General features: G+C 48.8%; 8 protein-coding genes across 8 annotated transcripts; 3 read left to right on the plus strand and 5 right to left on the minus strand.

Moving 5' to 3' along the window:
- Positions 1 to 201: 201 nt before the first annotated feature.
- On the minus strand, positions 202 to 3,203 carry BC939DRAFT_406393 (uncharacterized protein). Its single transcript, XM_051552850.1, has 7 exons — positions 3,024 to 3,203; positions 2,850 to 2,949; positions 2,683 to 2,765; positions 1,111 to 2,592; positions 965 to 1,018; positions 667 to 878; positions 202 to 571 (listed from the first exon to the last, which is right to left on the minus strand). Exons 1-7 carry the CDS (start codon positions 3,108 to 3,110, stop codon positions 322 to 324), a joined length of 2,268 nt encoding a protein of 755 aa, XP_051416722.1. The 5' UTR covers positions 3,111 to 3,203; the 3' UTR covers positions 202 to 321.
- Positions 3,204 to 3,941: 738 nt separating this feature from the next.
- BC939DRAFT_437995 (WD40-repeat-containing domain protein) lies at positions 3,942 to 5,909 on the minus strand. The gene is made up of 5 exons (XM_051553780.1): positions 5,466 to 5,909; positions 5,249 to 5,379; positions 5,064 to 5,157; positions 4,815 to 4,978; positions 3,942 to 4,719 (listed from the first exon to the last, which is right to left on the minus strand). The coding sequence occupies exons 1-5, from the start codon at positions 5,763 to 5,765 to the stop codon at positions 3,960 to 3,962; spliced, it is 1,449 nt and encodes a 482-aa protein (XP_051416723.1). The 5' UTR covers positions 5,766 to 5,909; the 3' UTR covers positions 3,942 to 3,959.
- A 242-nt stretch (positions 5,910 to 6,151) lies between these two features.
- On the plus strand, positions 6,152 to 7,523 carry BC939DRAFT_482985 (dolichol-phosphate mannosyltransferase; the record flags this gene model as incomplete). Its single annotated transcript, XM_051559156.1, has 7 exons — positions 6,152 to 6,252; positions 6,361 to 6,460; positions 6,563 to 6,596; positions 6,705 to 6,781; positions 6,903 to 6,928; positions 7,034 to 7,129; positions 7,235 to 7,523. The coding sequence occupies 7 exons, from the start codon at positions 6,152 to 6,154 to the stop codon at positions 7,521 to 7,523; spliced, it is 723 nt and encodes a 240-aa protein (XP_051416724.1).
- Positions 7,524 to 7,604: 81 nt separating this feature from the next.
- Positions 7,605 to 10,420, plus strand: BC939DRAFT_489480 (uncharacterized protein). Its single transcript, XM_051559417.1, has 4 exons — positions 7,605 to 7,893; positions 7,999 to 8,134; positions 8,246 to 9,978; positions 10,063 to 10,420. Exons 1-4 carry the CDS (start codon positions 7,681 to 7,683, stop codon positions 10,402 to 10,404), a joined length of 2,424 nt encoding a protein of 807 aa, XP_051416725.1. The 5' UTR covers positions 7,605 to 7,680; the 3' UTR covers positions 10,405 to 10,420.
- On the minus strand, positions 10,421 to 12,642 carry BC939DRAFT_525281 (P-loop containing nucleoside triphosphate hydrolase protein; the record flags this gene model as incomplete). The annotated part of the gene is made up of 8 exons (XM_051561305.1): positions 10,421 to 10,649; positions 10,729 to 11,165; positions 11,275 to 11,732; positions 11,842 to 11,867; positions 12,000 to 12,121; positions 12,198 to 12,263; positions 12,370 to 12,431; positions 12,564 to 12,642. The coding sequence occupies 8 exons, from the start codon at positions 12,640 to 12,642 to the stop codon at positions 10,553 to 10,555; spliced, it is 1,347 nt and encodes a 448-aa protein (XP_051416726.1). The 3' UTR covers positions 10,421 to 10,552.
- Positions 12,643 to 12,925: 283 nt separating this feature from the next.
- BC939DRAFT_438002 (uncharacterized protein) lies at positions 12,926 to 16,978 on the plus strand. Its single transcript, XM_051553781.1, has 5 exons — positions 12,926 to 13,630; positions 14,216 to 14,344; positions 14,437 to 14,947; positions 15,039 to 16,869; positions 16,959 to 16,978. Exons 1-4 carry the CDS (start codon positions 13,402 to 13,404, stop codon positions 16,810 to 16,812), a joined length of 2,643 nt encoding a protein of 880 aa, XP_051416727.1. The 5' UTR covers positions 12,926 to 13,401; the 3' UTR covers positions 16,813 to 16,869; positions 16,959 to 16,978.
- A 1-nt stretch (position 16,979) lies between these two features.
- BC939DRAFT_438008 (Dolichyl-phosphate-mannose-protein mannosyltransferase-domain-containing protein) lies at positions 16,980 to 20,634 on the minus strand. The gene is made up of 8 exons (XM_051553782.1): positions 19,993 to 20,634; positions 19,730 to 19,882; positions 19,482 to 19,633; positions 18,937 to 19,386; positions 18,722 to 18,817; positions 18,149 to 18,622; positions 17,758 to 18,063; positions 16,980 to 17,662 (listed from the first exon to the last, which is right to left on the minus strand). The coding sequence occupies exons 1-8, from the start codon at positions 20,316 to 20,318 to the stop codon at positions 17,058 to 17,060; spliced, it is 2,562 nt and encodes an 853-aa protein (XP_051416728.1). The 5' UTR covers positions 20,319 to 20,634; the 3' UTR covers positions 16,980 to 17,057.
- Positions 20,635 to 22,991: 2,357 nt separating this feature from the next.
- Positions 22,992 to 23,629, minus strand: BC939DRAFT_438013 (uncharacterized protein; the record flags this gene model as incomplete). Its single annotated transcript, XM_051553783.1, has 3 exons — positions 22,992 to 22,997; positions 23,102 to 23,240; positions 23,388 to 23,629. Coding segments are annotated over 3 exons (387 nt in total), but the record flags the coding sequence as incomplete, so codon positions are not given.
- Between the last annotated feature and the right edge of the window lie 35 nt (positions 23,630 to 23,664).

Genomic DNA, 23,664 nt, shown 5'->3' on the forward strand with positions numbered 1-23,664 from the left:
AAAAGAAGAGAAGGCAGGGAGATGCATTTTTTATAGGCACAAAAAAGCAACCAATCAGCGTCCTGTACTATGCACCAAATGAAGTTCGTCCTTTGTCCGACCCAGCGGCAGCAGCAAAGGCCTCTTCCCTTTGTGCACAGCCACCAGACCACCAAAAAGAACTGCATGCCCAATGGGTCTAATTCTTTCCTCTCTTTGCAATGATAAAAAAAATTACGCCGTCTTGCATGCTACCTATTGTTTATTGCTGTTTGTTGCTGTTGTCTTGTGGAATCGCGCCACTGCAATCTTGTCCTTGTGTCTGCACTCGGTCGGCCCATCCTACCAGAGGCCGCACTTCCTCTCTGGGTTCATAGGTGCACCGGTAGGGCAGCTGAATGCCCTGGCAAACGCGACAGAATTCTGCACCGCGCCATTGATACGCCATTTGGCTGGACCATGTGGATCGGTCCTCAGCTGCCGGACCAATGCTTCTGGCCTCTGCTTGCTGCACCACAGGCGCGCATACGAAATAAAAAACAATTGCTCGGGTGTATAACGGTCCAGACCTGGTAGCCTGAAGTTCTTGTACCTTTTTTATAGTGCAACCGATGGGACAACGGACGATGCATTAGTACTGGTGCCGGAGAACTAAAGGATGACGATAGAAACGATTAGGAACTATACCTCCAGCCTGCAGGGTCAGAATTGAATCGTGCCTGCCATGCCTCGTGAGAGTTCTTCAAGCCTCCGTTATCGGCAATGTTCTCCCCTAATGTGAGCTGTCCATCCACATGGTAATTTTTACCATCAGGTCCTAGAATCGTAAAGTTCCCATACTGCTCCACAAAGCACTGTGCTTTGCTGTCAAACGCGTCCGTAGTTGCTTTGGTCCACCACTACAAGTGAATTGCATAAATAAAAAAAACATTCTCAATATGTTGACATCATGTCCAAGTGTCTGGAGATGTCCGTTGTAGCTTACGTTTATCAGACGACCTTCTGAATCAAACAAATGGCCCATATTATCGAACCCATGCTATCATCGGTGAAAATCCTAGATGGTCAACAATAGCCCGCATAAACAAAACACGCTTTTCAAGTGAAAACACCACGCGCGACATTCCTTACCGTGATCTCATGTCCGGCCACCACACCGATACTTCCATAGTTGACATACTCAGGATTATCTGCGTGGAAGAAAGGCGGCTGGAGAATGCCGGCTGGAAAGACAATCTGGTTCTGCGTCGGAGAGTAGTATGCGTTCACAGTTTGAGACGACATGTGCATCTGCAACTTGTTCACACGTTCGCTGAGCTCCTTGAATGAGCTCTCTGTCTCCCACAGACCCCCTCGCATCATGTTCCCAAAGTAATCCATCGGATCGACACTATATCCTTTGAAGTACTCCTCCAGGGACTCTGACGATGCCACGTTAGGAGCATCCGTTGAGAAACCAATCAGTTGAGCTATTGCCTTCATTTTCTTGACCGCTCCCGCTACAGTCGGTTCGTCCAGCCAATCCAGTTCAGGGAGATTTTTGAGGTAGGTTGAGCGAATTGTCTCGACCATGTCATAAACCTGAGTACGGCTGCTCCCCTTGAAAGATTCTTTGACAAAATAATGGCCAGCCATTTGACCTAATCGATCGTTGACAATCGAGACACAGTACTTCCAGCGCTCTGGAATAACATCGGGGGAGATACCAGCTAAGGCCGCGTTTAATTCACGCATTGGTCGCTTGTAGCGCTCGGCGAGATAACCTGCCATCTGGCGGATGACACTCCAAATCATGTAGTTTTGCAGCGTTTGAGGCGACGTCTTTTGAAGAAGGGACTCAAGCTTTGTCTGGAAAATTGGAGACGTAACAACGATGATGTTCGGGGTATCAACGTCGGTGGGTAACAAGTTTTTGAGGACAAAGGACCAGTCGACTGAGGGCGTCATCGAGGAGATCTGGTCGATAGAAAATGGGTTGTATGTTTTTTCCGAGTTGCGCAAGTCCTTCTTGGGTGTTGAAATGGCTGCCAACTGCTTTTCAAAGTTCATAACATCGTTACCGATGCCTGTCCATTTAATGGGCAGTTCGGTGGTCTTGCCTGTTGAGGATGAGGAGACGTTTGTGTCTTCGCCCAAGATTAGATTGAACATTTTGCTAGCAGTCGCTTCGTAAATGCTAATGATCCTGTCATCCAAATAATACTCCTTGGAAGGAAGTCCGAGCCCTCCCTCAGTGAGCCTGAGGACATGTCGGTTCGGATCTTTGAGGTCTGTTGTGACTCCAAAAGAACTGAATAAATCCAGCCCTATTTTGTTGAAATATGATAGTGCTAATGACAAAGCGTTCCTGTTCACAGCACCCACAGGTGAGGAGAGCATTGACTCTGCGTCTGGAGATGGTGTTAAAATACTCCCAGTGACAGGGAACACCTCGAGTAATTTCTGAACCTCGTCCATTAAAGGTTGGCGCCCTGCTTCGGCACTCTGTGCTTCATCCATGCAACTGGTGTACAAGTTCCTTAGCTTTTGGATATTTCGCTGGGATGCTTCATCATCACTCGAAACCTGCGGCGCCTTTACACTCTCAGCATCGACAATGGAACGGATGATTTGCTAGAATAAAAAAATAAAAAAAGAACAGAAGCTCAGTAGAAAACTCGAAACCAAGTCGCGTATCTTTGGACAAGCGCAGTTTTGCCCTACATTGTTCTCATCGCTTAGGATACGAAAGTAGCTAGTAGACTCTTGATCGGCCGGTATCTCTTCCCGGTTCGCGAATCCACCACCTAGTCAAATGCAATGAAGATAATATCTATCAGCACCCAGATATGCTTATGAACAGATGTTTGATCAAGAAATTGCTATCTTACATGTGTATGCGCTAAAATCCTCGCATGGATCAACGTTAGGATCCATATCTTGCAAAATCGAAGCAGCTGTAAGAATGCACTGGGGAGCGGCGCATATGGCCTACATGTAAAGTCGGCGCGGATTAGCAACTAACCCACCTCAGTACGCGTTAAGCAGGCAGAGGACTCTACTACCTTATTGTATAATGGAGGCTGTGCGCCATGAACCAGCTGCAACGCCATCGCTAGGCCTATCGCTAGAAGCAGTTTTAGGGGTACCATCCTCACTGAGTAAATAGGGATATGCAGTTGCTATTCGGAAGGTGATGGTGTATGCGAGAGCAAGTAGAAGATAGAAGACGCAACGTAGGATGGATATGATAGAGAAATATCAAACAGCGGACAACCAGCTGTGAACCTGAGTGCATGTTAGAACATGGTTTTATTTCAATGTTGAAGAAACAGCTTTTCTGCTAAACGTCCAGTCCCAGGCACAATGTCCATTGGATGACCAGCCTAGTCTATACTGCCAGTACTCGGCCCCTACCAATTGAGCAGCCGAACAACACCCGTACTACTTCAAAGGCCAACTGCGCTCAGTTGCACGTCTGGCCACCACTGGGTTTCTCTTAGAAGCACTCTGCCTTCCTCTAACCGCAGTATGGCCAGTGGTTGTAGTCGGATCATTAATCTTAATCGAACAGCGTGATCAGTCCTCATCTATGCCTCACGCTTGAAAACCTTCATGTCCCTTTACCGCAGCACATCGCAAACAGTAATTCCGTCTCATTCCCGTTCACATCTCAATGCTTTAGTTTTTAATGAAAAGTAATAAAAATGAAGGGCTGGCCAGATAGAACCCTGCCGGTCCACCATCCTTCGCCGCTCCAAGTGGATCGACAGTGTGAGGACAGTAGTCAACGGACATGGGTTACTGACTCAATAGCGCCCTTTCCAAATATTGGTTTATATCCCTCGATATTTCACGAGGGGTCTATATTATCCTTACTCGGTAGTCGAGGCATAAGGAAAAAAGCAAACGGCTTGCCGCCTGCAACAGCATTTTATATTTGCGTAATTAAAGAACAAGTCACTCAGCTTCGTTTGAACGTTCATTTATTCAAACTAGTGTCATAGTCCCCAGAACTGAACCTGATCCCCTACAACTACCCAAAGGCCCTGTCGATCCCGTGAGAAGCCAAGGCAACTAGCAGATCCGCCCACGTCCAAGTCTCGCACTCTATGGCCAGTACTTAGCGACCACAATGACAGCTGCTGATCTATACCTCCAATGCCTCCTACTGCCAAAAGTGTCTCCTCGCAGTTGATATCGAATGGAGTCTCTTTGAGGCGACCTTGCAAGGGTCCGCGAATGTTCAGCACCGGTTTCGCCAATGCGCCTGTAAAGCGAATATCCCACATAGATATTTCCCCGCTCATGGCTGATGTTACAAGGTAATGGTCCGAAACGCGTTTGATACAGCTCACCGACGACCCCTGGTGTCCAATCCCTTGGAACGCCGGATTAGACCGACTTAACTTTGATCCCGCGGCGACTTTCATGGTCTGAGGCTGATTCAAGTCGAAGATCTTGACGGTGCCATTCCTACATCCTGCATACACAGCGTTTCCTTTCTCTGGAGGGTCAATAGCGATTGAGAAGACGTCACTTCCAGTCTTGAGAGATCGTATGCAGTGTCTCCCGGATTTCCAATCTAAAAGGATCGTAATACCACCGTCTTCACCCACTACCAGCTTGTTTCCGGCAAGAGCACTGGTCCAAATAGTTGATTTTCTGGGCGAGTACGTTAGAACGACATTGTCTTCCGTTGGCATCGTTTCCTTCCGCACCAGAAGAACTCCTGAAGCCACGTTTCCAAGATGCGTGGTTCTATTAAAGTAAGATAGAATAGGCATTAGTTCTATGTAACACACTCCTATCCTTAAAAAGTAATCTTCGTGGGTTAACCACGACCTCATTCTTACATTAAGAACTTGTCTGGGGTCTCGTGTATTGATGTGACCCGGGATGTTTCCCTGGATTCCAGTCGTGTGCAGGGACCTTGGTCTGATTTTCTCTCCGACACGGGGCACCTCCATAACTGACCGTACGATGTGCCCAGAAGTAAGACTCGGTTAGCATGGTTCACCTATTAATGATAAGAAAATCTACAATTAATATTCAAGTAGCACTAAATCTTGGAGACTGAAGAAAGAAAACCTCAACATCTATACCGTCATATGCGTGTACTCGAAAGAGGCTTCAGGGAGTATGGGTTCCATATGCCTGCTCCTCTTCCAGAATTTGACAGCCAAGGCATGCATCTCGCTATTTCGTTATGCGTTATTGAAGGACCCATTCAGTCAGTTCTTTGCCTGCTTGTTTCGCCTTTTGCTATAGCAAGAGGAATCCCACGTACCAAAGCTGCCTGCGAGGGCTACCTGCTAATCCGAGCTGACAATCCTGTAAAAACCAATCGAGACGACCATAATGTGAAGTCGTTGAGGGAAATCTCTGTCCAAATCGCCGTCTGATAGGCTCCAATGTTGGCTACAAAATATGAGTTTCCAGTGTTAAATGGTATATAGCGAAAGATGGAAGCGGGAGCAAAATGATTGCAAAAACTATTCCGTTACCTTCGGGGTCGTTTTTTCCTTGATGCTCTGTTGACTGAACGGGTGCTGACTACCGAGTTGATGGTTCGCTGTGATCTTGAAGTATTTTTTTTTCTCAAGGTCGTAATAAAATCCTGGGATATCTCTTACTGCCGCCTCTGGTCCTGCCTGTGTTGTCTGTGTTGTCTGTGTTGCCTGTGTTGCCGCTTGTGCTACTTGTCCGCTTTGTCCTTTTCCATGGCGTGAATGGCGGGCCCTATCCCGCTTGCTGTCGCTGTTGTCAAGGTTGCTATAGCCCCAACTCCGTTTCTTGCTCGCCATCGGTCTTGATGAATTGGTCTGTAGGTGTTGAAAGAAAAAGAGATCAGTTGAGCATTTCCCTTGGCTGAGCTGTACAGTTGCCAGCCTCGTAGGAAATCCACATCCAAGTAAACTCAGCCAATTGGAACAAAACAAGCTCCGCACGCTTTATCAGTGTCTTCATACCCCCCTTTTTCTATTGCATCCTCGTTTGAATGCAGACAACGACTTCCTCGTACGGCGAATACCCTTCTTCTTCCCCTGCCTTTGCGCATCCGTTCGCCAGATCAGAATCAACCCACAGCGACGCCATCAGCATCGACATCCAGGACGACACGACCACAGGCACAACACCGCTTCTGACCCAGAGCCATCATCACGATCACAATCACAACCACGCCAACACCATGATTGGACATCACAAGTACTCTGTGCTCCTGCCCACCTACAATGAACGTGAGAATCTGCCCGTCATCATCTGGCTTCTCACAAAGACCTTCCAGGATAAGTGAGTCAGCTACGCCTCTGTTCTTGCCACGCGTTTTGGATCAGAAAGAGAGGATAGGCGTTTTAAAATGGTAAAATCGCGACCTTATCTACCTTGTTTCTCCAATAGCAACATCGACTACGAGATCATTGTCATCGACGATAACAGTCCTGATGGCACCCTCGAGATCGCGCAGCAGCTCCAGAAGATCTATGGCGAAGATAGAATTGTATGCAGCGTCATTGTTAGTCCATGTATTCCTATCAGCTCCCGTCAGCATGGAAGTCCATACTGAACCTGTACTGGGTCCCATTTTTTACCACTCTCTTAGCTTTTAAGACCTCGCGCTGGAAAGCTCGGATTAGGTGAGCAATGGACATTCACATCGACATGACACGTACTCCAGACAGTGCCGATCTATGATAAACTGATCAGGGACCTATATGACTTGTTGGTGACATGATCTGCGCTAGGTACTGCATACGTCCACGGAATCCAGCATGCCACTGGCGATTTCATTTTTATTCTGGATGCGGACATGTCTCATCATGTAAGGGAGGAACAAGGAGCCTACTCAGGGAAATTGGATATGTAAAGAAACAACCCCGAACTGACGAACCATCACTCTTGCCCTCCTCTCTCTCACTGGTCGTTCTCAATGGATCTACTAGCCTAAGTTCATCCCCGAGATGATCCGGTATGGTTTATTAACTCGGTTATTCTCATGGAGCTGTGCCATCTTTCCAGCGAACACGATTTTTCAGTAACACTAACAGGGACTTTTGTTTTTGTCACTCTTTAGTCTCCAGCAGTCGAAAAACCTTGATGTTGTCACAGGAACCCGTTATGCAGGCAACGGCGGTGTCTATGGATGGGACCTGAAACGCAAGGTCATCAGGCAAGTTACATTGATGTTGTGTATAATATACGAATACGGCAGCTTGTCAGGATGTCGGCTATTAAACAAACACGTCTACTACTATCCCTTGTCAATCGTGTGTAGTCGTGGAGCCAACTTTTTGGCCACAGTGCTTCTCCGCCCTGGTGTCTCGGATCTTACTGGAAGCTTCCGTCTGTACAAGAAGGAGGTCCTGACCCAGCTGATCTCGTCCTGTATTTCCAAGGGCTATGTCTTCCAGATGGAGATGATGGTCCGTGCAAGGCAGTTCAACTTCACGATTGGAGAGGTCCCTATCACATTCGTGGATCGTGTCTTTGGAGACAGCAAGATGGGCGCCATGGAGATCGTCAGCTACGCCCAGGGACTGCTGAAGCTCTTTATTGCTGTGTAAGGGCCAACACACGCCGATCATCATATCTGAAAGAGCAAAATAAATTTGATTGCAATGCCTTGTCAAATTCGTTATTGTTGTGACCACTGGAAATGTTGTGCTGAAAAATAAAGCCGCCTTCAACGTCAAACTTGAACCTGATCAACTCACCAATAACATGAACGGTTCCAGAGGCAAGGGCAAGGGCAAGGGCAAGAGCAACGATCGTGAGGCAGAGGCTTCAGAACTGGCGACATACTTTGCAAAGTTCTCTGGGGCACTGACACGACTGGAGGAGGAATTGGTGCGATGGAAGAATTATGAGACGGACTATGAGGCTCTCAAGGCCACCTTGCTTGACTTGCCCAAAGAGACTACGCACTCTGTCATGGTAAGGACAACTGTTACATACAGAGGTACCTATTTCTTTTTCTTTTCCCCTCAGTTCAGGTGGATAATATTTATTTACAATACCCCTGTTTCCTCTCATGGATAGGTTCCGATTGGCAACTTGGCCTTCATGCCAGGAAAACTAGTCCACACAAACGAGGTACTAGTCATGCTTGGAGACAACTGGTTCGCTGATCGGTCTGCTGTCCAGGCCGCCGAGATCGTGGATAGACGCATGCAGCGTAAGATTTCTGCAGGACTTTCGAGCTAGAAGGGCTGAGTAACTTAGATACCGCCATGACTAACATTATTTTTTTCATACGTGCTCTGTCTAAAATTTGCATGTCCTCTAGTTGTTCAAGAAAACATTGCAAAACTTAAGGCTCAGGAAGAACAGATCCGGGACAAGAGCGGGATGGCTCCTGGGCTTTTAGGAGGACAAGACTATAATGAAGAAGGACTTCCCATTGTTGAAATCACAGAACCTTACTATTCGGACGACGAAGACGACAAGGAAGACAAGGACAAGTCTGTACAGTCAGGTCTGCTTCCATTTTCTCAAAAGACACCCGAGGAACAAGCAGAGGATCGCGCTATCCTAGACAGGATCGCAGAACTGGAGCGCGAGGACGAAGAACGGGAACGCCGAAGAGAGGCTGGAGAGATTGTCACGTCGGACGAGGAGACTGAATCGGATGATAATGGCATGCCGGAAGGCTATGATGACGGCGAGAGCGAGGACGAGTTTAGACCTAAGGCATTGGATTCAGACGAGGAATATGAGGAAGAGGTCTGGGAACATTCTGCTGATGAAGACGAGTTTGAGGAGGAAGAACTTGAACAAGATATCGGAGGTTCATCAAGGAAATCGGTCCGTTTTGCAGATCAGGTTGCCAAGGCTACCAAGTTGAAGCTCAACAACGGCAACAATAACCAGAAAGCAGTACCTTCCATCAAGCCAAAGTCACCCTCGGATCTTATCAACCAAATGAGGTCCAAGCAGCAGGAGGGTGGTCGGGCGTCTTCCGGATTGGATCAATTGGTTACGATTGATAATCTGGAATCAGCTCTCGCTAACATGAACACTGGAGCGTCTGAAGCGTCAGCAGAAACAACAGCACCTACCTCTCTGAAATCAGCACTGAAGCCCCTGCCCAAAAAAACGTCGCTGTTCAAACAGCTGAGAGCGGAGGTACAAGCACAGGGGCCAGAAAAGAAGACTTTACTGGAGTCGATTAAGCCAGCAGAACAGCAGGCTGTCCAGGGTGCTCAGGAGACATCATCCAAGAAGATGTCCAAATTTGCGAGGGATCGTGCAGCTGCAGCTGGAAGAACAATAGAGTCTTCGAATAGCAAGCCAACTCCACCTGAACCTGCTGTCGGAAGTATTTCCGAGCGGGCGTTCGAGAGGAACGTCGTAACGCCACCATCACCTGGCAAACAAACAACTCCTGGGGTCTCGGATGTAGTTGAGAGGAACGTTGCTGTGCCACCGCCATCGATCATCGAGGAGACGTCCTCGACAGCCCCTGAAATGCATGAGCGGAAAAGCGTTGTCGTTTCAGCTATCAAGGAGAGCACCTCTACACCTCTATCAATTGTGGGAGTCAAGGACGTTATTGCAAACACCTTTACCAAACCATCGATCACAACGGCCAAAAAGGAAGAAGTAGGTCTGAGCCCTCGCCGCAAAAAGCCATCTCTCTTCCGTCAACACCAGCAACAACAAAAGTCGCGGGCGTACCTAGAGCCGGAACCTGCAGTACCGGATTCGAGTTTTCAACAGGACGAGGCAGATAAGGCAGATGAGGACGATCCATATGGCCCCGAGAGGATAGTGCCTCAGGTAACACCCGCTCGATCTACTCCTAAGGGATCTGTTGTTGAAAAGGCACCACCGGAAATTGCGAAGGCTCAGCGATCAGCGGATTCTAAACAATTAAGCTCACCTACGTTGCGCACCATTCCTGTCGTAGCCAGTTCTAAGCTCAAGGACACTGCGCTGATGAAGGGAGCCGTTGTTGAGCACGAGGAACTTGAATCGGTGGATGAGGATGAACTCGAGGACGATATGCTGATGCGACAGGTAATTACGGATATCTTTTTTCTCTCATCATAATTCACGAATATTTCTTCAGGTTGTTAACGCTATACTATTATCTTTTTGTAGGTGGTGAGTGAATACCAGGAGCGCAGGCAAGCTATGATTGCGAAACACGGGGCGTTCAACCGGGAGGGGATTGAGCGGCTATGGGAAGAACAAGTAGTTATCCCTCCCGGTATGATCATTTCAGAACCACAGGCCAAGGTCATCGACAGCCAAAAGGAAGAGGACGGTGAAGAAAATGCTGAAGAAAACGATGAAGAAAACGACGAAGAAAATGACGAAGAAAACGACGAAGAGGACGATGAAGTAGCGGTGGATGCCGAAGTGGACGATAGAAATCAGCCTCCCAAGAAACTGTCCTTATTCCGTGCTTCTAGACTTGCGGGCAAACTGGCAAAAGAATAAATGTGGACGCCCCATGGACGGTTGTGCGGATAAAAATGAATGTGAACTTTACTTTACGATGTTGAGGCCTCTATTCCTATAAGGCTTCATTGCATGCTCTATCTGGTGCATTCCTCCCATGCGTCTCGGTCCTATACTCCTATACGCTTTAGATAGGCACAGAGGAACCACGGGTGATCTTGCCCCATCCAATCAAACGCCAGTGATTTGCGATACGGCGCGACAAGGCAACGTTGGCGCCAGCCCTATACATCAAAAGACAATGGACAGTTAGTAACTACTTCAATTTTTTAAAGAGCGTCCGTGTTGATACTGAATACTTACTCTGAACATGCGAGACCAGTAAGGGCAATCTTTGCAATATCATTCTTAACCTGGATGACACGTCCTCCGGTCGAGGTCGATCCGATGTTGACCATCAAAACCTCGTTCTTAGTCAGCTTGGTAACCTTGGCCTGCTTCTTGTCGTCTGTCTTGACTCCCAAAAGACGACGGAGCAAGAAGTAGTTGATCTCGAGCTCGGAGTAGACTTCAGGCAGTTTCCCAACCGCACCCAAGACTTGACCGACCAAACGATCGGCACGGCAAAGTGTGGGATCGATCTTAGTACCAACACCAATCAAACCGCCGGGCACGGCAAACTTCAAGTTGTTGGTCTCTGCCAAGAGCGTGACGATGCGGGAGAAGATGGGTCTGCACTTGATCTTTCCTTCGTTATCCTTTGTGACGATACCGGGACGGATCTCGATCTCATCTCCGAGCTGTTTGTAAACCATGTAGCAACAGGGTCGCATGAGCATGTTAAAAAGACAGCTCTTCAATATTTTCGACAAGTATCTAATAAGAAATACAACTAACTCGATATCTTACCTTCAAGACTCCGTTAAGAATGGAACCTCCAGCAATACCTCCTGTCAAGCTGTCGACCTCAGCACCAGGCTTGTTGACATCGAAGGAACGAATGACGATAAGACGGGGATCGGAGGTAAAATCGCGGACAGGGATGGGGATACGCTTGACAATATATTCGTTGACGGCATCGATGTTGTACTTGAGCTGGGCAGAGATGGGGACGATGGGAGCAGAGTCCGCAATGGTTCCCTTGACGAACTGCAAGATGCTCTGGTAGTGCTCCTGTGCTGCCGATTCCTTGATCAGATCGACCTTGTTTTGAAGAATAATGATGTGCTCCAGCTTCATGATCTCGATAGCAGCCAAATGTTCGCTTGTTTGGGGCTGAGGGCATGATTCATTGGCGGCCACCAACAATAGAGCAGCGTCCATGACAGCAGCACCGTTCAGCATGGTGGCCATGAGAATATCGTGTCCTGTTCATCCCGTATTGTACAAGCAGAAGGGAAAAAAGTCATGTTAATGCCGCTATATGATTCCCATTAAATGGAGGGTCCACCAATCCTGAACGAATTGAGTATATACCTGGGCAATCGACGAAAGAAACATGACTAATGGGCGATAGTATGAATCACGGAAGTAAGCATTTAGCACTATTCCATAGCGACCGAGAGTGCATAACAATATGTGCTTTGGCAATGACTGAGTATGACTCAACAATCCTGAGGAAAGGGCACACCTACCGTTCCAGTTTCATGATACCACCACATCCTGGGCGCTCGCACTTGGGATGATCTTCCATGTTGCTTCGGTACGACTTGTAGCATCCAGGTCTTGGGCAGGCCTCGTTTTGGCATTTGTAAATCTATGCAAGATTTATGATATTAATATCAGCACCATACTCTAGAAATCGACAGAGGAACGGAATGTTCAGCTCTTACCTTAGCATTGGCATATCCCAGCTTGATGGTAATATTGCGCTCCAACTCGTTCTTAAATCGGACAGTCTATGTAACATTAAGAAATGAATGGAGGGGTTGTGTCAGCCAATGGATCGAAACAGCGATACGCTTGCACGGCACGCATCATGTATCAGGATTCACGATACGGTACCTGAACTCCAGAAATGGCCTTAACGACAGTGGATTTACCGTGGGCTACGTGACCAATGGTACCTGTAAAGCGGGAAAGGAAAATTGGAGAAGCTGCTTAGTCGCCACATATTCATCACGGTGCCAGTGGTTTGCTTCGCTCATGACCCTGTTGTGCTGCGGTTGGATAGTAAGGCGACACGATCGACTGCATACCGATGTTGATGGTAGCCTGCTTGGAGATGACCTCAGGCGAGAGGGCATTGAGCTTGGAAAGGTCGAGTGATGCGTCCATGGTGGATAGTGGCTGTCGTTGTGGATGGTGCAATCGGCGGCTCGAAGGAAAGGGGAGGAGGGTGAATGCCTGTAAACGACTTTTGACGCTGGCTCTTGGACAGCGAGCATCGTCCTATTTTTTTGGGGTGTGTTGTGAAGGCAGTAAGCCACCAGATCGAACAAAAAACAGTGGAGCAGTGGAGGAACCCGTTCTTTCACAGTAAATCCATGATAGCAATAGGGATGATATACTGCACGTGATAAGACGAGCGCGTTTCGTCTGTTTGAGAGAAAGGGCATCTCTCTCACACTCTTTCTTCCTTTTCGTTTCAACAACGCTCCCCCTTGTCGCCCCCAATCCTCATAGCCGCATCCACCCAGTGCCTTCGGAAGCCAGAAAAAAAGAAGCCTTTGCTACTTTCATCCGACACAGCCTACCCCACCCCTCCATCATATACAACAAGAGGTAAAGACATCTTGGTCCTTGGACTGATCAACAGCGATTTACTGCCCAGTCAACGCTTGGGGAGCAAGGACCTCAGCACAGCCATCAACAGCGAGATGGATAAGATTCGTTCACGCAGCTCTACAACAGATCGCCACTTGTCTCGCTCTGTAGACATTTGGCCTTGGAGGCGTCGACTTTCTACCTAACACCCACTGGCTTGTCTTACTGTTGAAGGGTCAACTCCACCACAATCTCGGCTAGGGAATTGATCCGCTTTATTCAACCACGCATGCAATCGCAATCTGGAAGGCTAATCAAGGCAACCATCACATGCCCCTGCTCTCTGTAGATATAATGGCAACCCTTCACAGCAGTAACACACAGAGACGCCACGGCGGCAAAGATGAACCAGAGGATCTCCGTCAACTCCGTAAAGAACATGGAGGCTCCTTGGCCACACTCAAGGAGCTTTTTGCAGATTGGACAGAGGAAGATCTTTTGTACGCCATTCAGGATGCTAACGGAGATGTCGAACTTGCGATTCTCAGGATCAGCGAAGGTAAGGCGTCTCTTGCTTGATGTCCCTCCAATTCTTCTGTTGCTTTGTGCGCCTTGTTTTATTCCCAGTGATCTGCCTACTTGCGGTCCACCTCGGCCTTCTTGGCACACGCGAAAAAGGAAAAAAAGGCGTTTTGGTCAATGAAAATCGTATTATGAGATACTGGAAAAGGCCTAGCAGTTGGGCCAGTTGGCGTTCAGAATCCAGCTTGTGTCCCAAGCAGGCGATGTTCTGTCCTGCTCTGTTCTGTTCTCGGGCACCATCACGGCAACTATTAAATATTTCGAGGACGACAACGACGCTTTGGAACAGATCAAGCCCCATACGCCACTCCTCACCTTTTCTTAGCACCTTGTTGTTTGGATACGGCTACATTTGTCTTTTCTTGCGATGATGTGATTCTTTTCTCCGATACAGTGGTTACCGGCAGCACCAATCAATCCATGACCCCTTTGCAATTTTTCATTGGAGTATTTTGCACTACAAACGGCGGGACGGGCCCAATAGCTATTGCTCCTGTTATACGTAGACAAGTGAAATACTGACCTCTTTTCCTCCGTTGCTTTCCTTTTTTGCTTTTGTTAGGTCATGCCTCCCAGTGGGGTGAAGTCAAGGGCAAGAAAAAGACTCCCAAACCAAAGATTGCATCCGAGAAGCAGGAATTCCGCACTTCCAACAGCCAGCGTGGTGGTTTTGCAGGACGTGGTCGTGGTGGTAAGTCGGCTTGAACTATCCTTTGATTCAATACGCCTCACCTTTCGTTCATTGCTAACGCCATTATCATACCTACTCTCGATTTCATATAGATGGTTTCCGTGGTGGACGTGGCGGTGCGACAAGGGGCGCTCCTCGCGCATTGAACGGTGGCGACAGGAGCGGACGTCCCTTCAAGGCCGACACTACCGCAGCTTCTGACAACGCTTGGAACAGCACTGCCGACTCAAAGACAAATAGCTTCGAGACTACAACCGCAGTCGATTCTGTGGATGCTGCGCCTTCATGGGGAGCTGAACCCTCAACAATTAATGACTCATCCGATACGACCGAAGCCTGGTCAACCCCCGCTGTCACTACCACTACAACTACTAATGATTCATGGGGAGCCACTCCTGACGCTGCTGTCTCAACCGACTCACGGGGAGCTGCTTCCGCTGCTTCCACCGCCGATTCATGGGCAGCTCCTGTCACTGCTATATCTTCGACTGACTCATGGGGAGCCGCACTTCCCGCTACCTCCACACCTGCTGCATCTGCTCGCAAGTTGAACACCGCAACCATCCCAGCCGGAAGCAAAATGTCTTGGGCAAAGATTGTCAAGTAAGAACCACTGCAACATATTTCGATCCCTACGTCGCGTCGTGATCTGTGCATACTCACATACTCTTTCACTTCTACATCGCGATGTTAGGCCGGAGCCTGCCCCTAAGCCCACTCTCGCTCCTACACCCGCTGTTGCACCCGCCCCTGCAGCCGCTGTTAATATACCCGCTCCTAAGCCCACTGTTTCTGAGCCTGTCAAGGTTGAAGAGCCAACTGTCGAAGAAGTTCCCGAGGTTGCTCCCGCTGCCGCTGAAGAGAAGGCACCCGAGGAGCCAGTACCTGAGCCCGCTGTCGAAGAGAAGATCGAAGAGAATATCGAGGAGAAGGTCGAAGAGAAGGTCAAAGAGAAGGTTGAGGAGAAGGTTGAAGAGAAGGCTGAGGAGGAGAAGACTGAGGAGGAAAAGGCTGAGGAACCCATTGCTGCACTCGAGCCTGCTCCAACTGCTACGCTTGAACCCGCGCCTGCCACTCCTGTTGGACCCCCTGGACTGAAGCCCAAGGTCGCTTCTCAACCTCGTCGTTTGAACCAGGATGCCCCCGTTGTCATGCCCAGCGGATCGTCGGCTTTGCAGAGTGTTGGCGTTAAATTTGGCAGCTTCTCTTTGAACGACGACGCGGAGATTTCTGAACCTGAGATCCAGCCCGAGCAGCCTTCCCAACCTACCCAGCCTGAGCAGCCTGCTCAACAGCCCGCTGCCGCCACTCAATCCGCCACACAGCCTCAGCAGCCTAGCTATGCTCGCCAGCCCACAGGAGCAACTGGATACCAGGGCGCCACTCCTTCTGCTAGCGGCCTCTCACCTGCAGCTACCAACGCCTCTTATTTGAAGCAGGATCCTGCGGCCAACTACATCGGTCACCATCACCCTGGCATGGGCCTCGATGCCATGGGATCTCCTTACGGCTCATATATGCCCAACCCTGCCACCCAGCTCGGATCCTTTGGCATGGGTCCCATGGCATCGCTCCCCAACGACTACGCTGCTCTTTATGGCAATGAGCTTCAAAGGGCTGCTATGTACTATGACCCTACCAGCTATGGCCAGATCCCAGTGACAGCCGGCAACAACTACCAGTCCCGTGACACCAAGTACAGCCAGGATTCGTCCTCGACTGTCAGTACCTCTGGCGCCTCCAACACTGGCTCGACCCAAGCTCAGCAGACCCTTCAGCAGCAGCAACAGCAGCAGCAGGCTTACCCTGGCATGGCTGGAGGTATGCCCTACTATCCTTACTACTACATGGCGCCCAACCAGTTCCCCAACGCCTATCAGCAATCTGGATATGGTCAGCCATTTGTCAACAAAAATATGTACCCTATGTACCAGCACCAACAGCAGCAGCAGCAACAACACTCCAGCAAACCTGGTACTGCCAGCGGCTCTCCTTATGGTAATTATAGCTCGACTGCTGGTCAGGGACACCACCAGTACTCTCAGGGTGGTTATGAGGACATGTCTGGAGCCGGCATTCACGGTATGGGTGGATTGAACAACGACCCCTATGTCAAGTACGGCAATCCTGGCATGCAGAACTTCTTGGGCAACCAACAACAGCCTGCCGCACCCACACCGAATGCCAGTAATGGCAAGGGCAGCTCTGGATCGAATTACTCTGGCACAGACTTGAATGCTGCTGCAGGATCACAGCCATCAGGCTCGTCCCAGATGGCCGGTGCTGCATCGCTGCAGGGCCAGCAGCCTGGCAACGGCGCTCAGACACAACAGGGATATTACCAACAGCAGATGTTTTCGAACTACCAGTATCCTAGCCATCACCAGGGCTACCACCCCAACCAGCACCAGGGACAGCACCAAGGATCTGGACGCAATCAGCAGCAGTTTTGGGGATCCCAAAACTAAATGAAAAAATAAAACCAGTCGTTGACCCAGGAGAATTCGATTTACGAGTCTCAATGCGTATGTTATGGTCCTCATTCTTACACTGCAAAATATCCATCTGGGTACCCTCTATTGGTTTAATGGACATTTTCTCCATATCTGTACAGTTTCTCGCGTGTTCAGTAAAACTCCCTTCCTTCGTCGATGAGTCCTCATGCAGAAAATTTATTGTTTTGTGTTACCGAATAACCTCGCGCTACAAGACCCTATGCATCCTCTTTTGCCAGCTCGCTGGGTTCAATATCCTCATCCGCTGCCAAGGCTGGATTTGTCACCTCTGGATCCGCCCCGCTGGCCTCTCCTCCATCCTTGATTGATCCAGTATCCTCTCCTACATCTGCTACAGGGACCTCGGCAGCAGGAACCGCCCTATCTAAAATACCCTCCTGTCTCTGGATGTTCGCAGCGCTGACTGCATTGGCAGCACTTACAGCCTGAGAGGTGGCAGCATTAAGAGCGTACTGTTCATACGTATCCGGATACTGATTACAGTCATAATCCCAAGTGCTCAACACCTTAGACGCCTCGCACTCGGATCGTGTCCATTCTGAGCCGTAGGTCAACGAAGCACGTGTGCGGAAAACGAAGATGGCGACGGACGCAAGAATGATTAGTGCCACGAGACGAAACCGATTAGGGATAAATCGGCAACCGAGATCAAAGGTAACACTAAGGAGTAGGATCGCGAAGTAGAGTGCAGGCAGGTAGTGATGGAGGAACAGTTGGCGGCCCATTAGGAAGAAAGGAAGGTAGTGGAATACCCATGCCATGAAGAAGAATCCTCCCGACAGCTCGTAGTACTCGCGCAGGCCTATGCAAAGAATATGTTTTCTCACAATTAGAACCTTCTACCCAATCTAAGCTTACAAAAACGACACAATCATTTGGCATAGTCAGACGTAGTACCTCGGAAGTCATCGCGGTAACCGCGCTTGTCCCGAAGAAACAAGATACCACGGATGAGAGCATACAATCCGACCGCCGCCGTAGACAGGTACCAAGTGAACCAATTGCCAACCAGGTAAATATGCTTCTGATCCTTGCCCCAGAAACTGATGCCGCGCTTCAACAATGGCCAGGAGGAGGGACGAGAGTCATAAGGGTGCGAGTCCGTCAAGCCTGCGTTGGTCGTCCACATGACCCTGTTCAATTCAAAAAATTTCCCCAAAAAGCCGGGCTTCTTGTAGTTGACCAAAGGCGCGTCCTTGGGATCTAATGTCGAATTCGAAATAGACAATTAGTACTTCTTCAGAGTAGCATTTGTTCGCTCAATAGCAAGACATGAAGTAGTACATACAGTTTGAATGGCTGTTAGATTCGATCATCCAGGTCGTCTTGGCAACAACTGCGCTACGCATGCATGTCACTTCCTGCTGCTCAAACGCATACTTAGGGAGCTTGACCTTGTGCGAAAATAGATCGCAGTTCATGTTGGCATGGACCAGCTTGAACTTGGATCGAAGCGTATGCAACATCTCCCCGGCTGTCGAATTCGATCCATCGTGACTCACAATCTCCACGCGCCATTCGTCGTTTGCATCACCCGGAAATCCCTCGTATCCGTATCCGCTGACTTCAAAATGGTTCTCGTTCTCGGTCACCGGAGCCTTGTGGTCGTGCGAATGGAGACGTTTATGGGTCTGGACATGCTCCAGGCGGACATAATCTCCGTGTTTAATATACTCAAGTTCCTCAGGAATAGAGCCATCCTTCTTTTGAATGATCCAGTCGTTGTTTGAGTCCTTGTGAGGATAGAGAGTGACCTGTTGCTCTATTGTTGAGAAAGAGAAACGAATCTCAAGTGTTTAGTTTACAGCTTCGCCTATGTAGGTCGATCCTCTGATACCAACGTTGTCAAAACTCCACGTACGTCTGCTTCCCGTTTCATAGTTCGAGTTGTGCGAATGCAAGTAACCACCCTGTGTGCCCTGGTGACGAATCGTGACAGTTGCGCCGTATGCGACCGCTGAAAAACGGTCGGAAGGAAAATGGTACAGGGTCAGTACGGTGCTTACAAACTTACGGCACTTTGATGAATACTGATTCACCGCCAAAAAGAACTTGATGAAACTATTGCCAACTTACAGAGAGGTGAGTCTTGGAGCGAGTGTCCCAGGGTCATCTGAAAGGGCGCGCTCATGAAACCATCGCCATCCCCACTGGATCCGAGGAGCAAGAAATGAATTTCGAACATTAACATATACGCTGCAACAGGGACCACGATCAGACAGAGAGCGCGTGCAAAGAAATGGTTCAGCCAGGTACGTGGAGACACTCGGAGATCGCCCCAAAGTGACCATAGCTGGTTGAGGGTCGAGACGCCGATCGTCGCAATAATGAAGAGGCCAACCCATTTGACGCTTATAGAAAGTCCGAGTCCAACGCCTGTGAGGAACAGCCAGATGAACCAGTCGTCTGAGAAGGGATCATAACGTTGGTTGGAGAAATTAACCCAGGCGAGAGCCGTGAATGCAGTGAAGAGAATCAAGGGCGAATCTAACAGGATAAGGCGACTCTGCGTAACAATGCTGTTTTCTATAGTAAAACGAAAGTTACAAGCTGACTGTGGGTAGTCGAGACTTTTATTGCTGCCAACATTCGATCCAGCACAATAAAAGAGCCCGTCTTACCAAAGAGAACCAGCAAGGCAGCGAGAGTAGACGCGTGGATCGAATGTCCCGAGTTCCTGACGGTGTAAAATGCGATAGGGATGACTGCGACCCCCATAAGACCGCACATGACTCTCATTGGGATGTAAGGTACCTTTGGCTCGATATAGTCCCTGAATTGTTGTTGTTATGAGAGTCGATCAGTAAGGTCAAATTTTGGTACACAAACTCGACACAATCGATAAAGATTGCAACTAGGGTCTTCTTACAGTCCAATCTCCTTGAAATCAAATGAAGAGTTCAAACCGAAGAGCCATCCCGTAAGTGCGATTAACATCTTTGCCAGTGGAGGATGCACGTCCATGAAGAAACGACCTCTGATGTACTTTGAGGCAAACCCTCCAAAGTGAACCTCATCGAACCTATAGGACAAGATTATGGTATCAGCATCGTCGATCGAGTGACTAATGGATCCCAATAAGGTAAGGAAAGAAGAAGGTGGCAGTAGTGACAGCACACAGCAAATACTTACACGACTGAAGTGGGATATCCAATTGCCCAGAGTCTCACGACAAGCGCCAGGGCAGTGATAGCAACAACGATCTGCAGATCCCGACTCTGGTACCATGGAAGACTGCGCCTGCTCCTGAACTTTGTGAATTGGCTGCGATCCTCGCTCTCATCCGAATAGACACTTTTCCTCTCGCGCCTCACATCGAGACTAGGCCTGCTGTCGTCGTTGGTAGTTGTGCCGCTATGGTACTCGTTGGCGGCAACGATGTTCGCTGTCTCTGTGTTTTTACCTCTGTAAATGGGCGCGCCTGGTTGATCGGCGGCAGAACTGGTGTCGTTCATCATGACTTAAAACTATACCGTTTTTACAGCCGGCGTTGGTCGACGACTGAAAGTAGACGCGTGTGGATGACTTTTTTGTCGAGATTGATGCAAGCAACAAAAAAGCCCCGTTTCTGGCGTCCGTTGAATGCGAAACTGAGTGTGAAGGCCGAAGTCGAGAAGGGTGGCCCTTTAGGTTAACTGCCCTGGCGTAGTTGTCCTCGAAAAGTAACGATGCGGCCCTGTTTCGAAGAAGGGTAAGAGGGATGATTGGAATGGATGAAGGGGATGAGCAGAAAATAAACGAGGATCCACTTTTGGTGAAACTCATTAATTTTCGAGTGAGCAATGATATTGGGAACGAACTTCATTCGCTCAGACTGATGTAAGTTTTATGAAGGACTGGATCCAGGGCGCTCTTCATCCACTGCCCTGAGCACCCACGTTTCCGGGAAGGAAACCCGACACTCCACCACGGCCCAAACATGCGCACATGCACTGCCAACCATGCACAGAAATAGATAATCAACATGCACTCCAAGCAATCCAGTCCTCACAAGCTGCATCATCCTCCCTTTCTCGCCTTCCCTACACCTGCCTTCACTATGGCAATTATTTGGCAGAGGAATGGAAGACACCTTTCAGATGGTTGGCCAACCATGAGCTTGAAAAGATGTCTCTAAAATTCATGGAGACTTTGAGAAAATAATAGGACGATGGGTTAAGCAATTGCTCAAGACAGCAGGAGCTTGAAAGCCGCAACATACATGATCCTTAAGGAGCCATTGAAGATCCTCCGATCTACATTTTCGAAGAATGAACCGAGCGCTGCACTGTAGAGGCTGTGGAAGTTGACATCGACTGGTCTACAGTCGCCTTTATATCATACATACTCTGCCCCGTCACTTTCATATCCAAAAAGGAGTCCTATTAACGCTTCTGCGCTCTCGGTCGCGTCGCGCCACGAGTTTTTGTACTAGATCGTTTTTCTACGAAATAATTATAGAGGGTTACATTTCCTTTATCACCAAAGCAGACCCGATCCACAAACGCCTGAAGACAGGTCATAGTCCCCGAGTCCGTCCATAAGTTCTGCGCATCAACTGCCACACCTCATCGGTGTGTTAGAAGCAAAAGATTATTTGAAAAATCCATCGGCTTTAGACAAATTGTTATTAATAAAAACTACTTGTTACGAAAAGGGTATCTTCCTATCCACTTCATGGTTATCAACCGCCTCCTTCCTTTCAGGCAGTCCAGTAGCATCCGATCTGCAGCGGGTGGCGCTCCAGGGCTCAAAACGGGGCCGGTGCATAAAAAAACCCTTCCCCACTATGTTCTGAAGGCATAAAAGGCTTTTCAAGTGACTTCAATAATGTTACGGGAAATCGGGGTTGGTGTAAGATAGGGTAGGCTTGTAGGGAAAGGCAAGGAAGGGTAAGATAAGTGCAAGGGAGAGAAAGGTGGATAGGTAGATTGGGATCGGAGTGGAAGGGAAAAGGGAGCAAGTGGAATAAACTTCAGTCAAATCGCAAAGGGTACTATATCTTTCTCTTGATGTCCGGAATCGCTTTATTATTCATGATATCCTTCGCGTTTATGTAGTTTATATACAGAAGTGGGGCCCGGACCGGCGCCGCGCTGACTAATCAAGTGTAGATGTAGATGGAGAGCGTGAAGGGGATAGAAATGAGATGGAGAGCGCCCGGGAGCCGGTCGGGTTTGGGCAGTGGTAAAAGGGACAGTCATGCAGAGGTTTTTTTTATAACGAGGATATGTGGGATTTATTAGTGAGGAACTCTTGACTAGGAAACCCAATTACAGTCGTGCAGATAAGGAAGGGGTTTTTTTTTTTTTTTTTATAACAAATTGTCTCTCGAGTCAATTGACTCTGCGAATCTATCAGACTAACTAGCAAAGATCTACTATCGCTGTCCTCACCACCAAAGCGGAACCGATCCACAGTCGCCAAAAGAAAGGTCACATTCCCCGGGCCTGCCCCTAGGGCTGTGTTTTTTTTTTTTTTTTTTTTTTTTTTTTTTTTGATAACTAGAACCCACGAGGATATGTGGGATTTATTAGTGAGGGACTCTAGACTAGGGAACCCTATTGCTAGAGGCATAGTAAAGGGTGCTCAATATTCTAATAAACGGCTTTTGCCGCACCGCTGCTGGTCACTCGCAGCTCCAATCCCCTTCACAATCCCAGTCAGCATGAGTGGTAACTCGACCCCGCCTGGGGTCGGTGACTGAGCCCTGCTCCCTACTTGGCCTGTTGTGCGCGAAGGTCATCCTTTAGCCGCGTTCCTCAATCATCAAAAATTTACAGTTGCCGGTGCGTTCCATCACGTTTAGCTCCACCTGCTGCATGCAGCTTTGCAGCACTCGCTTGTCCGCTCGTTCCTCGATCTCTTTCACATCCAATGCACGTCGTTGTCTCCTGGAGGATCCAACAAAACCACTACCACTACGTCTGTGCTCTCCAACACAGTTGCGTCCCCGGGCGCGTTTGCTCATGGTAGTGATCCCATTTTCTCTTTCCCAGTCGACGGTGACTTTGCATCTTTTGTTCCAGATTTCTGTCCGTCCGAATTCCTCGATGGCCTTGACGAATCGACCGACCATGTACCTCGCGATCGAGGTGGTCGTCTTGAATAGGCTCTCCCAGTCCTTGGCGAGAGCCGTTAGCACCCTGCCCCTAGGGCTGTGCAGATAGGGTTTTTTTTTTTTTTTTTTTTTTTTTTTTTTTTTTTTTTTTTCCAATGGACAATCTTTGCCAGGGTTTATTGGTTATTTTATGGGGGTTACTATTTCTCGCTGGTCAGGATGTTCCTGTTTGTCCCGAACAATGGTAGGAGGCGCCATATAAATCCCGCGTATTTTCCCGCAAGCCTGCCTCGGTCGTCCTGTTCCTGCTAACTTGATATCTTGATCCTTTGGACTGGCTCTCTCCTGTGTGACTTGATTCGGCAAATATTCAACTTATGTTTCGATCCGGCATATATGTACGGCTTCCTTACGATGTTACTGCGGCCCTCGAGTGATTTCTGAAGTAAATTATTTAGTCTCCTCTCTCAATAGTCCCCCCCGTAACCTTAGTCCTGGAGAACGGCTCTGGCAAATCCGAGTGACAGTTCTGAAAAATCTCCTCGTAGCCCACGGTGGCGTGCGAACCTGAGCAGAATAGAACATTCTCTCAGGAGGGAGCCAATCCCCTGCTGCCCGCGATCCGAAAGGTAATTTATACACAGCCCCCCGTGCCGAAAAACAACCGCACCAAGCTGGATCCGAAACTAGGATCCACAGCACTGTTCTCTGGAAGCTTCGCGTGATACTACTGTACCACACAGGCTCGCCCGCCTGTAGGGCTG

This window comes from Gamsiella multidivaricata (assembly GCF_025024155.1).
Source record: "Gamsiella multidivaricata strain RSA 2152 chromosome Unknown BC939scaffold_5, whole genome shotgun sequence".
In the NCBI taxonomy this organism is placed as follows: domain Eukaryota; kingdom Fungi; phylum Mortierellomycota; class Mortierellomycetes; order Mortierellales; family Mortierellaceae; genus Gamsiella; species Gamsiella multidivaricata.